The 17,671-nt window shown below is 34.4% G+C and overlaps 1 protein-coding gene across 1 annotated transcript; it reads right to left on the bottom strand.

The window, feature by feature from the left end:
* Positions 1–661: 661 nt before the first annotated feature.
* Positions 662–16,231, bottom strand: LOC113234109 (tonsoku-like protein). The gene is made up of 14 exons (XM_026469366.1): positions 16,106–16,231; positions 15,767–16,024; positions 14,506–14,671; positions 13,208–13,484; positions 12,463–12,616; positions 11,993–12,197; positions 11,284–11,473; positions 10,576–10,810; positions 9,457–9,569; positions 7,708–7,894; positions 6,096–7,485; positions 3,990–4,165; positions 2,561–3,266; positions 662–1,354 (listed from the first exon to the last, which is right to left on the bottom strand). Exons 1-14 carry the CDS (start codon positions 16,116–16,118, stop codon positions 1,009–1,011), a joined length of 4,416 nt encoding a protein of 1,471 aa, XP_026325151.1. The 5' UTR covers positions 16,119–16,231; the 3' UTR covers positions 662–1,008.
* Between the last annotated feature and the right edge of the window lie 1,440 nt (positions 16,232–17,671).

Below are 17,671 nucleotides of genomic sequence, written 5' to 3'. Positions count from 1 at the left end.
GAAAGAATGTACATCATCATCAATAGACCTACCAGAGCGGAAGCCGTACTGAGACGGGGATGAAAGTTGTTTAGATACTAGAAATTTTACAAGCCCGCTATTGATTAACTTCTCCAAAATTTTTGAAACTGCTGGTAATATTGAAATAGGTCGATAGTTATGAACGCATGTTGTTTTTTACAGTCGTAAATACAGGTACCACAACAGACAGATAACATTTCCTTAAACTCGTTCCTAAAGCTGATTAGTTCATTTTTAAAGTAGGAATCGTCAAATTCCTGTGGTGTTCGTCACATGAACGTTTTTTTCGTGTACTTACATTGTCTAAACTCCTTAAGAAATGTTAGTAGTTATATTCGGCTTTGATACTAGCGGTTGATTCAGGTCTGAACTAGGTGTTTTTGGCGGAGTTCATGAAACTATAGGCATGATTTTTAACCTAAGTTGGCTGACAGATCCAGTAACCTTAGCACTATTACAATACAAAAGCAACAGTAAGCCATATTAAGCAATAGTAAAATGTATGCTGTTGCGAAACGGCTACAATGTAATTAAACTGCAATTCAAATATAAACGGACTTAGCTGACTGCAGTACGTAGGACCCGCGTAGTCTCTTGATTGCAGTCGTAGGATCCGCGTAAAACATAATAATTTCATGAAAACATTTTATTTTGTAATTATCCTTGATTATTTACATTACATTTAACAATATAAGTATTACTACAAAATTAATCTAGCAAACATTAAATAAGTACCACTCTTTATAAAGCATGCTATGAACTAAACTAAACCGTAATTTACCATGTAATTGCTAGGATTCAGAATACCAGATTCGCTGCCTGCATTCTGCTACAGTTATTAACATAACATAATCGATGGATAATTAGATTAGGTTATACTGATTGTGGTGGTACTTCTTATCTGGGAAGGCCTGTTTGATGGAGTATTAGATTATTAAATTTTAGGCTGTTATTGAGGTGAGTTTAATGTCAATTCATCAGTAACAATCACCTAGCAGTAAACTTAATGACACCGTTATCACAATGTTCAATCATTCCCCGCCCTTTGAAACAATTCAGCCAAGTTTTCGAGAAAGATTTGAAACTTTCTCGTTCCTCATCATTATTTGATACTGGAGAAACATTTATCTCCGGTATACATCTTCCAAAGTCTATAGCCGGCAGCCAAACGTGGAAATCAGAATCAGGCGAATATTTGAAGATATCTTGACAACCCTCTAAGTTAATTTGAGGTACGGGAGGCTGCCTTTGTAGAAGTTTTTTCAGTGTGATGAACGTCAGGAGATTGTTCTTCAGTGTTATTGTTTGAATGTGCTTGGCGCGACTTAGGCTTCTGTAACAAAAAGTTAAAGGGTTCTAACACAGAGACATGCACGACAGAGACGATTATTAATTCAAAAATTGAACATATAGAAAAACTTCTTCGACCCGATAAGATTTGAACCCAAGACCCGCTGTACCGTAGCGCTACCCTAACCAACTGAGCTATAAGTCAAGTTATCGATGTACCGTAATTCTCCTATGTGTTTTTGTTACAGATCTTTCTGTACATCTAGTGAGAGGTTTTAGAAACTTCTAACCCTTCTAACACTACTACTTTGCGAGTAACTTATAGCATCATACACAGCTATCACGTCACAGAGTTGCACATAAATGCGGTAGTCACACAAGTGACCATACAAACCAACGCTATACTAAAGTCGTAACGTCGAAAGTGTCTGTGACATTTTATATATAAAAGCCATCGACTAGCTAAGATTAGATTTATTGGAATTAATGAAGGTTATAACAGAAAAATAAAAAGTTTTAAAGCGCTTCTGATGTCACGTCACGTGATATAAATAAGGAACACCGTCTCACTTGACTAATTCTTTTTATGCCATAAGAGTAATTCTAGGACAACGTGTATGTGCGTGAGCAACTGTTGCACTTGTCTGTCTATGCTCCTAAGAACGTAAAACAAGTGTGTCAATAACGTACAGTACATTACCTTACAGTACAGTACATTATACACTACATGCTACAAGGATCTTCTAGATCATGTATCTGTTGTACTACTGAAATTGATTTTTTTATTATTATAGAATAAGTGCGCATTTGACCTCCATCTCACCTAATGGAAAGTGACGATGAGGCCGACGATGGAGCATGCACACCCAAGTAATGCCTATTCACTCTCGCTTTGAAAGGGCGAATGACTTTTGTAAATATATAATTTTTATTTTTATCTAACCACCTATTTCAATCCATATAGAACCTTGGGTTAGTCCAGATTTCTTTACAGATATTAAGATATATAGAGAAGAACCAACATTTTATTGAAAGGGTGAATAGAATCGATAATCACTATAAAGCAGTAGTAATTAGTAGTAGACAAAAAGTGACCAATTACGAGGATCCCCCTCTTGCGTCCAACAAATCATAAGAGTGGGATTTATCTAAAGAGATTTTGCATGACCAGTATGTCTTTTGTAAAGTTGTTGTATTATCACTTTTGTAAAGCATCACAAATAACAATTATACAAAACTACTAACTAACCTGAGCAACCTCATAAACTGGCCATCAACAAGTTTACAATTCGACAATCCGAATCTTCGTATCTTCAATTCCCGCGCCGAATCCATAAATGAAGCAATACATCCAACAACATTTCCTTCCACTCCCACATTGTCCAATTCCAAATCAGTTATCAAATTCGGATTTAAGGACGAAACAAAACAACTGATCATCACTTTTTGTACATCATTGTTGCTTAGGTCTACACTTTCCAAACTGTCAAAATGCATACTTTTCGTCGACTCGTTCATAGCATTTTCCGTTAGCCTGCAATAATTCAACTTCAGCACTTTTAATTTCACATACTGACATATTTTGACAACGCATCGAAATCCATCATCAGAAATAGGATTGCCGGTCAAATCCAATTCCTCCAACAACTGTAGTATAGGCCTTGTTGCTTTTTCAAAGGCGTTTAGTAAAACTTTAATTCCATCGCCTGTTATGTTGTTTCTGCTTAAGTCTAAATTAGTTACATGCCGCATTGTACAGATACATTCTGTGAGGTATTTGATTCCGTCATCTCCTATATTGTTGTCTGATATTAATATGGCGGTAATGTGAGTTTGGTGGGTTAATGCTCGGAAAAGTGGTCGTATTTGGGAGGGGGATAATGTTCTAGCGCCGAGTGCTAAACGATGAGTAGTGTGACTTCTTCCTACTGCTTGCTGAATTTCTTCGGAGGTTGCTAAAAGTAAATAGGAAAGAAATATGAACATAAAAATGAACAACAGAATTATAAAATAATAAACTTAGAACACAAAAAAAATACAGGCCTTAATAACGATGGGTATATTGTGTACAGACTGGGAGCAGGTTTGCAAATAATATTACTATAATAATTTCAATTCCCATTAAACACAACAGATTTAATCATGTTTCCATAATACGAAATATTTAAAGATTCGTCAGTAGAAGTCATATTCTAAAAGCCATTAGTTTATTTATATTTAAAAACGTTGACACGAAGAGATTTGATAATAAATTGAGAATAAATAAAGTTATGTACATACTGATAATATTCCCTTCATAATTAATATAATAAGGTCATAATAATGAGTAATTGTTTATCTCTCAATAATGGGAGATACCATGCCGACCCCACCTAGCGTGGGATAAGGACAAAAAGAAGAAGAAGAAGAAGAAGAAGAAGAATGGGAGACACCATATTTTAAAATGTTATTGTAGGGTAGAACAGTCTGATTCGAGTTTCATAATGTGAGTGGTTTATTCCTAATGAATTGTAACTAGCACAATAAACAATATAAGAAACAACAATGTTTAGGATAAAATCTATTTTTTTTTTTTTCAAATTATTTGAAACTCATTCAGGTTAACCTTTTGCTGGTAGATCTATATTGCCTTATCGGCAATTAAAAATTTAATAATCAGTTTATATTTGTGAAGTTACCTATGCCTAGGGCTTCACAGCACTCCAAATATCTCTCCTCAGCTGGCGACGCTTTCCAATTAGTAATACAAGTCTTTAACTCTGGCGATGAGAGTACAAGGCTTAGTGGATCTTCTTCAGATAATATCGCGCCGTCTGATGTCATCAGGCTGAACACTGGTTTGATGCCTGTTAGTCTGAAAAAATATTTGGTCCAATTAAAAGCTGCAGTATGTCATTTTTGTGTTTAATAATGTATAAATTTTTTGTATGCTATTTAACCGACTTCAAAAAAGAAGAAGAGGTTCTCAATTCGACTGCATTTTTTGTGTATGTTACGCGATAACTCCGACATTTGTGAACCGATTTTGATGATTCTCTTTTGTCGGAAAGAGGATACCTACGCATTGGTCCCACTTAAATTTAAAGAAAACATTCTACCTGTAAGGTAAACTCTACAAGCAAACTAGGGAATGAATCCTGTTTCGCGAACTTTCCGTTAACCGATTTCAAACTTGGCAAATATATGTAATTCCAATAAAAAAGCCGTTAAGCTAAAGAAGGATGGCGACATCCCGTGTATTTTGTGACCCAGTATTTGTGACGACGTGCATTAAAGAGACCTATCAATACTTGTAATTCATTATCAAAGCATCAAAAAATCTAATTGAGTATAGCCTGTAGAAGCTGGGGTTATAAATTTGATATAGGTTATGTTCATAACATTATCCTGTATTTCGCTTCAGATGTTTGTTCGTAGTATTAGAAAACGACAAATTTTCAGTTTGTTTCTAAAAATAATAAAGAACTTGCTGAACATTCCTAAATCTGCCAAATTCTGCCACGTTTAATACAACTTTACATTTACAACATGTTCTGTAGCAATGAAAATTAATAAAAATTAAATCTAATAATAAACCTGCCAAAAACGGTCACATTGTTTTCAATCTCAAAGTGACACTGGCATTGGCAAAAGGACTCATTTCAAAACGTTCCTTTGCTAACTTTCGTATCTCTAATTTAAATATTTTCTAAACATTTTTGTCACATTGTCTTTTATGTCATTATTGTTTAATTGATTATTTGATTAGGTATTTTATAGCATTAATGTTTTATGTGGGTACTATAAAATAACCAATACTTTAGGTAGGTAAACATTCAAAGAACGTTACCTAATCTATGGTCGAACTAAATCAATTGCGTTGTTTTCTTGCATCTACTCTAACATACATTGTTTTGCAATTTCTTTATTCCCGACTTCTAAAAATATACAAAAATATATTAATAACTCGGCATAAACTAAAATGTAAAATTATACTAGCAAAGTCCATGAACGGCACTTCGTTGATTTTGGGTCAGCTTTTGCCATCCTTCTTTTGAGGTCGTTTTTTTTTTTTAATAAAAAAGTTATAATTATTTTGTTACATTATGTTGAATTGTAAACGTTAAAATGACCTAAAGTTATTACAGACAAATGAAATTTTGAATAAATCAGTGCACATTTGAAGACTATTAAGCAGTACTAAATCTATTAACATTGCTTTCAAACCCAATTATTATTATTTATTTTTTTATAACATCAAGTGACTGGACGAACAAGTGCAGTAAGCTACACGCCTGTCCATAAGTTGCAGTGCCACCCAGAGCTTTAAATCGCAAAGATCTGAGGGGCACTGCCTCTGCGTCCGTCACCCTGAGACATAAGTTGACAAGTCATGACATATAATAAGTACTGCACCAACTATGACTTTGATCTGTCTGCAACAAGCACTGCGGCCATCAGACAAACTGTAGGTTTGAATTACTTTGGACAGCAATAATTATAGTTATGCTCAAACTTCTTTTATATTTTATACAATAGATGTAAGTAAGATCAGCATTACTTATTGGTTTGTACTTTTGATATCCAAATGTGGAGGTTTGTAATAGGCTTTTTTATATATTGTTTAGTTTTATACAACTTCTTTGAGTTATAGCTGTAATCCTTCCTAAAATAAATAAATAAAATAATAAATAAATCCCATGTGCCTGTAATTTCATAAGCACCCCCTTCTTTTATATTTTTATTACAATCTGCTGAAACTACATATAATTAATGAAAAAGAAGAAAAAACAATATCAACGTACTTGAAATACCGTGATTTTACTTCCTCAACTAACCAGCTGATTGTCAACTTATTTATCGCGTCCAACTTTAAAGATATCAACAATACTTTATCCTCCACTTGCACCTTCACAGCCGCTGGTGGCAAAATCTGTGTTTGCACTGGACGACCGTTTTTAGACTGCACTATATTTATAGGCTGTATAACATTAACTGGTTGCATTATATTAGGATTCAAACTTTGCACTACGTTAAAACCATCGTTGGTGTTGAAAAAGTTCTCATTTGAATTATTTCTTGTGAATGAAACTGGATTCATGAGATTATCCCCGGAGTTTTTTCTCGATAGAGATCCTGTGTTAGTCCATCTTTTATCTTTTCTCGTTGTGAATTCATTATCACTACCACTGTTACTAGATTGATCAATCTCGTCTCGTTTCCTTTGAAATCCAGCTTTGAGTAATGTACTTTGTTGTTTCCATCTTTTCCTCATAGTCATTCTAGTGTCCTTAAGTTTCGATTCATTAAGTTCCTTTGCTATGTGCCGCATAGATTCAGAAGCAGTTACTTTCGGACATACATTTTCGTTTCTTTGAAAGATGTCAGAATCTGAACTATTGTCACTCAAGTTCACAATATCACTGATTCTTGATTTCTTTCGTTCATTTGTTTTATTATTTTCAACAAGTGGCGTGATTTTGTTAATACTATCAATACTATCTCTTATAATTTCGATGGAAGGTTTCTTAGCAACAATTGTCAATGGATCACTAAGTTTTCTCTTTTTGTTTTGTTTATTAATCCCCAAATCATCATCTAGCCAGTCATCGTCAACTTCATCAGGATCAAGTAACGCTGGTTTTGGTTTTTTCCTTACGTCAACTTCGGGAAGATCATCCATATTTCTATTACGTAACGCTGATATGGCTTCTTTATATGCTTTGACCCCTAAAGTATTACTAGCTGGTGGACTATCTTCAGAAAAATTTGAATCGTCAGAAGGAAAAGCCGGCAAATTCCTCACATTCTGCGATAGATCCAGGTCATCATCACTATCGTCAATTATATTACGCCTTTTAGCTGGAGAGGTTAATTCCTTAATTCTGTTACTCATTTTAGATGTACTTGGTGGTGTTATATCTTTCTTAGGTTTTATTGGGGTTTTAGATTTTGATCTATTGAATACATCTACTGTATTACTCTTGTCGATAAAACTATGTATCTTGTTGCATATATTATTGTATAATGTTTCCTCGTCTTTATTAAGAATGGTCTGTGTTCGCCATTTTTGTAATACATCCAATGGTGTCTCGCCGAAATCGGTTTTTAAAGATGGGATTGCACCTTTGTCTATTAGCAGTTGTACCACCTCTAAATGACCGTTGCTTGCCGCGTCATATAATGGTGTTATACCTAAACAAATAATGAATAAATAAGCTGTATTATGAAAGAAACATTGTGCTCAGACACTTTTTAAATAACATCAAGAACACCTCTTACCAAAAAAGGTGCTCAATTCTGAATCCTGAGTCATTCAACTAAGATATCACATTATTCGCTTTAACTGTAAAATGAACAATATGATGTAAATTTTAAATTTTGAACTGAAACAATAGACAGCTTTAAAAGACTAACCATCACAATTAACGCCACCCCGATCATTGATGTTAGCACCATGATTAATAAGCACATTAGCGATCTCCAACCGTCCATGGATACACGCCTCATGCAGAGGCAACCAGCCAGCGTTGTCTCGCACGTTTACCGGGTGACCTTTCGCTAGGAGACGTTCTACTAGGAGTTTGTTACCGGATATGCACGCCTGGAATCATGATTACAACTCACATATTATTTGTACTTACAAATCTTAAGTCCTGCAACACAAAATGTAATGAAACCCGATAAAAAAATTTAAACATTTTGTTCTATAATATGGACACTGTCATTTGAAATCATTTGTCTAATTAGTATATAATAAAAATGCTATAATTCCACGCAATACTTAGGCTGGATTTACATTGCTCCGGAACGGTATGGAATCGAATTTTTATAGCAAAATGAACTGTGAAAATTGTGATAATACACAATTGACACAATTCAAACTAAATGCAAGCCAAAAAGCAGGTCACGAGTCTTCCGAAGAATTCGACTTTCTCGGGAATTCCCGCAGCAACCGTATCGTATCCAGTTTGTACGGTACATACACAGACATAAACTTCATTAAGCTATGTACAATTTCGTTAGAAAACTTCGCTTCTATTCCGTGCCGTAAAACAATTATAATGTAAGGAGTTTTTGTTGGTTTTTTAGTAGTGGTAGGGCAAATGCCGCTGTGGCCGTAGCCCGGCAGTATATCACATGCAATGTGTGATAAACCTCCCCGTGAAATATTCATTTCAGTTGATAAAGCTACATATGTTGCCATTTATTTTATTGCGTATACTGAATTGGTAAGATACCGCACTGGAGTCATTCATTCCTTTGTTTATTTAGTAATGAACTATTGCTATATATTTTGAAGAACAAGGATAACGATATGAAATTGCGTATATAACTATGTTTGTCCTTTAATCGTCGCCGCGAAAACGACAAAACAAAAAATTTTGGTAGTTTCAGTTTTTACATATTTTACAATAGATTAATTATTATTTACGTATTTCTAGTTACTGTCATGCAATAAACTATGTTAAAAATGTTCTCCTCACCTTTTTCCAATAATTTACACATATCAATTTGTTGGTTTTTATTATTTTTTTTTTATCTCGTTTGTCTCGCTCAATTTTACGTTGATAAAATTACTGTGCAGTACTGTCAAAATGTTTTAAATCAGCTGTGACGCTGCGGTGTTTGGCACTGTGATAAGCTTTTACAGCTATTGGTCGAGGCGCTCGCCATGCGACAAAAATGTGCCGTCACGGTTGTCGCCACGTTAGATATTGTGATATAATTTTAAGATTATGGCGGTTTTATCACTCGAATTTGACAACTAAATGTGGATATAATAACTTTATCGCGGCTGCATGCTACGTAGGCTCGTATATACTTCCTATTATTAAAGTATACAATGCTGTATACCAACATAATCTTTATGTATTTCCATACTGCACGTCCACATTGAATAGATTTTATAACAAAATTCAGTATGGTATGGATGTAGCAGAGACTTAAAAAATTATTATTAAATTATCTTACTTTATCCTTAATTAATAAAAGAAATCGACGTGAGCTTTCCGTGAGTTGCGATTTTATTTTTCAGTTAGAAATTCCTTGATATATACTTATATAACATAACATATTTTTAGATAAGAAATTACTTTATTTTTAATAAATATGTCAATGTTACTTTCTTTTTTAATCGATAAATAAAGTCTTATAAGAACTTACGACATGTAACTGGGTTTCGCCTTTCATATTTTTTTTTATAGCGAAGCCTTTACCTCTCCTCCTGACTTCCCGTTTAGTCTCCGGAACGTCCTCGTCGTTAGTATCTGATATATCTGTAAATACCGATTATCGAATAAATGTTAAGTCCAATGTTATACGGAAACAGGCGAATGTATTAATTATTGAGAAACTCAGTGGTTTGGTAAAAAGCCCAATTTAAATACTAACCCCATACCTATACATTTAAACAAACTTTTATTTAACAAGTTAGATGCGGTTACGCTGTTCTTACAAGTACAAAATGTCACCTTAAGCGAATATTTATCTATCCTATATCTAAGTTATTAAGGTAAACTTTTAATTGAAGCTGCGAACTCATTAAGGGGAAAATTAAAATGCCAAAGAACTCATTACGATGAAAGGTTAATGCAATTTTTATGCTTTCGTAATGCTCAGGCCACACAGGCGGCTACGGGACTTTTTGAAATACTGACGCGTGACCACCGCGCGTTTCAGTGTGGCAAGGTTCATATGAACTCGTATGTTACAAAAATTCCCGCGCCCGGAACGCATCCGCGACCGCCTGTGTGTGGTCAGAGCATAGAAGTCGCATGGCTCCGAAGCTTTGTCTTCAGAAAATAAGAATGATTATAAATAAATTGCGGTAAAGAAATCATTACACGATTCTAGGCAGACGCTTTTTTCGATCGATTCGACGATCTAAACAGAGATATAAAAAAATTTACAATTAAAGGCTATTAATAAACGTTCTCTGAACGTTTTATAAAAGAAACTCAATGGACGATTTTTGCAAACAAAATTAAACGTACATTATTCACTCGCCAGCCTTTTTAGTAAATTTTTTGATTTGCGTTTACGAGGGAGCACACCACCGCTTCAGCCTCTCTAAGTCATTGAATGCATACATTCGTTTTAGTCTCCTGATCTTGCCACCATCAACCGCTTTAGCTTAGGCTTTAGCGAGAGAATTGGGATGACTATTTAGCCGATCCCAATCTTGATGTCTATATAGATCAGGTCAGAATCGTTAGTCTCCAATTGTAATTAATCACAAATAAGGCCAACTAATTATATAGGTAATGTAAGATACCTGCATACCTGTCAGATCTTCCAAGCATATATCATCTCCAATATGCGTGGTATCCTCATCCCCTCCACCCGCGGAGCTTTGTTCGTCCTCAGAATTGTCTAAATTGTCAAAATCGTCATAACCTAAAGCTCTAAGTTCAGACTTTGTGTCTTCAAGTTTTTCAGTCTCACCATATTCTTCTTGGTACTTAAGAAGGTTCTTTAGTATTCTTATTTCATATTTCTTTTTATTCCAATCTTGAGCCTGGAATTTCGTAAAGTGTATAATTTGTACAATTTATTAATATAAAGACCGATCTTTAAGAAAAATTTCTTTGATTCGGCTGGATTCGAACAAGCGCATTCAGCATTCCGTGGCTGATGCTCTCCCATCTGAACTACGGAACGAACCAGCAGACATTACAAATACTCGAAACCTCGTTTAAAAAATAAATTAAAACTACCGCTTCTCTACTACTCTTCTCTATCAACTAGAGAATTCCAAGTATGATGAGCTTTGAGGAAATAAATTAACTCCATGGGAACTATCAAAAAACATTTGGACTTGAACCAATAAACAAATATTCATTAATTAGTCTTATTATTCGACTTTGTTAACATAGGGTTGCATTCAGGAAAAGCGGCGATGCTTTAGTGCGAACACACAAAAAGTTTAAAGCACGTTTTAAGCTACGTTAAAATATAATTTAATTAATATTTTAACAAAAATAAACTCACCGCTTTTCTGGCATCCAAACAAGCCCTTTCAACTTGAAAATATGGTTTCTTAGCTAAGAATAAAACTTCAGCGATATTGTACAATGTAGTGTACGCTTCTTTAGGAATGTCTTTTATGAATTCGTATTCTTTCTCGTAATATTGCAGAGCTTCGTAGTAGCTCCCCATGTCTTTGTAAGTTTGGTATAAACTGTAAAAAGGAAATAAATATGATTGTATATTACTACTGTTGGAGGTTGCATAGTATGTCAAATTTTGAAAAGAATAAACAGTTACACTGTAGTAAAACAATAAAAATAATATTGCCAGATAACTACATGAGCTACCTGATCTCAAATTAAGAAATTTCTTGTAGTACTATGAGTACTAGAGCAACAAAATGAACTCTGAAACGCTAAAATTATAATTTACCCAACAACCACATCAACAACTTGGTCTCAAACTTGGGACTTCCGTTGTACTATGACAACCAGAGCAACGAAATTCAATGCACATGGACACCCAGAACACCCAGACAAAAAAATTCGTTTCTTGAAATTGATCACACCGTCCCAGTATTGAACCCAGAACCCATTTATTCATTTAGTTCCTACAGTGTAAACTGTTGAGCCACAGAGGTTGTAAAAAAAAACCTGATGGTTTAGTACGCTTTTTCGAAATGACGCATTAAATTGGTTTTATCATTAATGTACCAAATTTGAGTGCTTACCTAACGTAAATAGGTATAAGCGTTTTCCCAAAATCTCCAGCGAGTTCAGCGTGTTCCAGCATCTTCAAGTAATACTCCACGGCTCCTGGATAGTTCTTTAAATGGCATGCACCATCGCCGAGTTTCTCGTACAGTTTCTTAAAAGTTGTATGGTCTGATGGATCGGTGGAGATTAGTAGGTCCTCAGTGTAGCAAATTGCTGCAACTAAAAAAGCATAATTTATTTCACAAGCTGATTGCGATTGAATAATTTCTTTGAGCGATGATAATGCAGGGATAGCGCGATAAGGCGCGAGAGCGACAAAAAGCAGGTCGCAGTATCTCGCGCTTTACGTCGCTCTCGCGCAAGTCGCGCCTCGTCGTGCCAGCCCTATTGGTGTACTTTGTATATATAGGCCTCTTACAGTGACTGTACTGTCTTTACCTGTACTCCTCGTAACTGAAAAAGTTCTTTTGATGAATCGACATACCAACTCTAAGATTGTTTTCAATAATTTCCCTTTCATCTTCATCAGGAGTTTTCAACTTCCACGCCTTAAGGAGCACTTGCTTCGCGCTCTGGTAGTCCGACATCTTGCAGAGAATGTCCGCTTTTGACGATAGCGTCTCACACGATTTTAGTATCTACAAGAAAAGCGAAAAAGTTCTAGGATATGGATAACAATATCTTTCTATGCAATAACATACAGGTCTACATGGCAAATACGATAATAAAAATACTTTTTCCCAAGTGAGAGAAAGCCCAATGGTCGGTTCTTGGACCAGTTTTATTTACAATTTTAAAGGCAGCCTTAACTGTTGTCACATATGTTGATGAATAACACAGCGATTCTAGAGTTTAAACTCTAAAGTACTCAGTAAAAGTTACTAAAAAAAAGTCGACACAATGAATGAATGTTTTCAAAGTGAAGAATTAAACCCAGAACCTTGAAATAGATACAGGCCACTTTTGCTGAAATTCTCCAATAGTGAAGCTTGGAAACAATATTTTAGTTTCTGTTGCATTTTGGAACCAATGCTTCTATAAGCCAAGACATAATAATCAGTTAAATAACATTTTAATAAAGTACGATAGCTATCATTTATATTAAGGAGTGAGAGTTCAGACTTGAAGCCACCCTCCTGGCCCATATTTGATTTCCGCAATTCAACGTCATAGCATCTTCTTAACATATCCTCAAAGAGTTATAAGTAAAGTGTAATGTAAAATATTACCTTATCCTCCAACCGACTAGCAACCTCCAAAGCCTTATTCAAGCAGCTTAAAGCTTTTGCATAATCCTTCTTCTTATTGCTATACAACAAGGCCTCTGTAGTATAACAATTATGCAAAACTTCATACAAATCTTGATTAGAACATATTGTTATGGCTTTATGAATGCAATCAAGAGCTTTGTCAAAGTTGCCTAGGTGTTCTTGTACAACACCAATATTTAGAAGTAATCTAGCTCTCATATCCATAAGCTCATGTTTCTTTATTTTGCCATTCAGACTGAAATTAAAAAGATTATAATAGGCTATAGTTTATTGCAAGTTAATTAAAGAAAAATCAGTACAATTTCCATATAAAAAACAGCAATGTCAATGAGGCAAAGTTGAATCACGGGATGTTGTCAGTGTGTAGAGCATAGTTTCCCAAAGTGGTCCCTAATGCCCACCAGCGGGCGTTGCAGAGCCCTAGGAGGGATTGGGGCCTCAGAAATAATTGGAGCCCTTGCTAGCCATCCCATCAATGCATTGATGCTGGGGAGGCTACCGCATTTGTAAAAACTACTTGAACTTGATTTTTTGTGTTATTAAGTTAATATTATAAAAAATAAGTAAAAAAATAATTTGTGTAGTTTAAGTATTCCTTTAAATTCATAATTTGTTATTTACTGGATGTTAACATTTTAAGAACTAACTTTGTATACATATCTGTGGACTACTGTCTGAACTCCCCTTGTTAACCTAAATTACGTGTAATCAATGACTTTAGTCTGTAATGTATGCTTAATAAACAAATAAATAAATAAATAAATAAATAAATGTTATTGTTTGTGGTGGTGAGCATTGAATTTGTTTTTATCTTGCCTAGGTGGGCGAACCAAAAGGTTTGGGAACCTATGGTGTAGAGCTTGGTAATCACAAAGTAAGACAATTACCCTGTGTCATTAGTAGTCAAATAGTAAAAAAAAGGAGTAGAAACATAAATAATTTTTACTAATTTGTCTACTTGGCATGTTCAATCTACATATACAATACATTAAACTACATAATACATTAAATTATACCTATAGGAACAAACATGTAGACCATTTTGTAGTGCAATTTTGTGCTGCAAACAGCATTACAGCCCCTAAACTTAGAAGTGTTTAACAACTAACTCAGAAAATGGCTAAAAACATTATAGTATGAACATTTACAATAAAACTAATAGGTGGCAGAGAAGGCTGTATTGTCTTTAACTAAATGTCTATTGATCTTAAACTAATATTTACACTAATTAAAAAGACATTAATAACTTTCTGTACCTTTCACACAGGACAAGGCTCTTCATAAATGCCTTTTCGGCAGCTTTTAGTGACATCTCTGCCTCCTTCTCATCTGTAGAGCTCTGGCCTTGCAGTAGATATATCCTGCCAAGAGTTGCCATTGCTCGCTGCTCTTCCACTTGGTTGTTTAGCTCTTTTGCTACAGCTAGTAATTGGATAACACTATAATACATTATCTGACAAATACACACATAATTCAAGACTTTTTTTAACATTGAAATGCTGACAAATTGTTTGTCAAATCTATACCTCCAATGAATACTATGCCAACATAATTTTTTTATCATTTTCTGTTTTTAATGTAAACAGCCTTATTTATTTACTAATATTATGCTCCTCGAATTTTGTAACAAAAAAGAAACAAACAAAACAAAATTGGAAAAAAAAAGAATATTGTGAAAAGAAAATTCAGAACCAAAACCAAAATAAAATCAGAATATGACCACAATTTATGTTGTGTAGTGTTCATTAGTGGTATTGAAATATGGAAAATGTAATATAAACTTGTTCAAAAATCAAGTTTTTTTTTAAACACGGAGAAATATTTGTATGCCTGCAATTATTTCTCTCAAGAGTTTGGGTATAATTTATGGTTGTCTATGGGCGAATCCATAGCACCCGCAATATAGGGTTTCCCTAGTGCGGGGCTATGAGTGTAAGAATCTTGGTGTGAAAAAATTCAACAGTAAATTAAAAGTTTAACTCAAGATTCTGAATTAAAAAAAAATTGTGTTATTCTTCGAAATTTGTGTAAATCCAAACAAATTGAATACTGTATCAACACACATAAATTCCACCCCATAGCCAAAGAGTGCACTAATTTGAAGCAACCAATCAGACTCACAATGGATGTGATAACAACCCAGAGAACTCCCTGTACCAGAACCAATCTCAGTAGGCGTACCCATTGCATCGTCAAAAGAATTTTTTTTAATAATAATAACGCACACATCTCAACATAGCCCCGCACTAGGGAAACCCTGTGTCGCGGGTGCCATAGACACACACATAGACAACCACAAATTACACCCAAACTCACGAGAGAAATAAATGTAGGTCATACAAATATTTCTCCCGGTCCGGGAATCGAACCTGGGACCTCTGCGTGGCAGTCCGGCGTGGTAACCGTTCGACCACGGAGTCAGTCAATTGATTGACATTAGATAGCTTAGTGTAAATAGACTTCTCAATAACCTAACCAATAAATTTCATTTAAATAAGCTGTAAGTCAAGAAATTACCTAAATGTCGCTCCTCATACTTCAGAGCCTTATCAAACTCGGCTAATAACATGTACATCTCGCCGACCATTCTGTTACAAGTGCCCCATTCCATTCGAAGACCGAGATCTTTGCATATCGAAGCCTCAGCTTTATATTGCTCCAAAGCATCGCTATATCGGTTGTGCTTGTAGTAGTAGGTAGCCAAATCATTATAAGCTTCTGCTAAGACTCGTCTATTGCTCCCGTTTAAGGCCTTCTTCTTTCTTCGAAGGAGTTCTGAAGGATTTTGTATAGACATATCAATTCAGAACATGAAAAAACATTTTAAAAATTATAATGGAACTGTGTGATACTAACTTTCTTCTTCCATGTTTGAATCAATTCTCAATTATTATTTAGGATGATACACAAAGGATACACGTTTAATATCATGATATTGTCGTACTTTTCTCAACAAAAAAGCGCCAGTAGAAAGCCGAGCCGCCTTGAATGACATTGACACATTGACACTGGAAATTTTATGTTGCCATTTAATATTTGTAAATTCTGAAAAGCTTAATTAAGTCATAATTAATTTAACATAAATTAAAAAAAAATATTTTTGAGTTACATTTTAATCAGTTGCAGTATTCCTTCTTTTCTTATTTTCTTTGTGATTGTTTCTCCAGTAGTTCACATTAAGCTGCCTATATGTGCCTACAAACAATTAAATTATCACACGTTCAAACCATGTAATAAATTATTTATTTTCTTGATAATCGAATTATACTTTTTATATTTTTTTAAATAAAACTTCTGGTTCTAACAAGAAATTCAAATATACTTGAAAAGGTGACGAACGTTTTTGTAAAAAAATTATTTGTCAACATTATCTTTTTAATTCCGATTTATTTGTAATAACTCCATCGATTATGGCGAACCAACGACACCAACATCCAGTTGAGTATAAAACTCAAAAAATTATCAAATTAGACGAATTACAATTTTATTACCTTATTTGCGTTCGGAAATCTTAAAGATCGAATCGATCGACCATTCAAGTCGTTCAAGAAAGTCAAACTTCCATGTAAATACTGGTTGCAAAAGTTTAAGAAAATCTTTTTGTAACGCCACTAAAGAAGAAATTAATGTTCATTATTTTAATTACATTTAGGGCTTTTTTGTTTTCTCGTTACATTTCAGCCATACTCCAATGGAACAATCAATTTAGAACTTTTTGCAAAATAGTATTGCCCTACCACCTCTTTATAACCTTTTCTCTGCAATGCGACGCCAGATGGCGTGGCTTCATTTGTATACAGCTGACGACTAAACAAGGGGTTTCCTGTTTTGATTTGAGTTAAATTGATGTTTTATTCGGGTTAATACAGCTAAATCAAGTATTCACCTGATAACTAGGTTTATAAATTAATATATAGTGTTACTTGCAAGTTAAGAAAAAAATTGGGACTATACCTTTGCTGAATTTACCGTGATAAAAGTGCAGCACAAGAAGAAATTTAGGGCTTGTGCGGTAAGTCTGTTTATTTTGAGTTTTGTGAATGAATTGCGCGTATTTTTCATCATATTGTACGACGATAGCATTTGATTAGATCTTATCATTTGTAATTGACCAAAATTTTTCGGAATTTGTTGTTTATAATCCTACCGACCTATATGACCGTTTTTTTTTCTTGAAATCATTTGTATCGTAAAGTTTTATTTATTTGGATCCTATTGCCCCATTTAGGGCGCTTATTTTTCTCTATTATTAAGGAATATTTAATATTGATGAGAAATTGAAACAGGTACCTACTCAAAACACAGAATGGATTTCGAAATATCTTAAGATATGACTTTATAGTTAAATGTTTCACTTACAATTTGGCTCAGCAGCTTAACCAGGAACAAATATTGTTGGCATTGTGAGCGCTAGACTAAGAG

Source organism: Hyposmocoma kahamanoa, unplaced genomic scaffold (genome assembly GCF_003589595.1).
Source record: "Hyposmocoma kahamanoa isolate Upper Pololo Valley unplaced genomic scaffold, ASM358959v1 81, whole genome shotgun sequence".
Classification (NCBI taxonomy): Eukaryota; Metazoa; Arthropoda; class Insecta; order Lepidoptera; family Cosmopterigidae; genus Hyposmocoma; species Hyposmocoma kahamanoa.
This window is presented reverse-complemented; position numbering and strand designations above follow the sequence as displayed.

Bases quoted from the DNA above. Each gene is read 5' to 3' on its own strand.
- LOC113234109 (XM_026469366.1), bottom strand. The intron at 14,672-15,766 runs GTAATTTCTTGA...TCCAATTACTAG, and splicing joins GTATGAGGAGCGACATTTAG to CTGTAGCAAAAGAGCTAAAC. The intron at 1,355-2,560 runs GTTAGTTAGTAG...TTTTTGTTACAG, and splicing joins CAGTTTATGAGGTTGCTCAG to AAGCCTAAGTCGCGCCAAGC.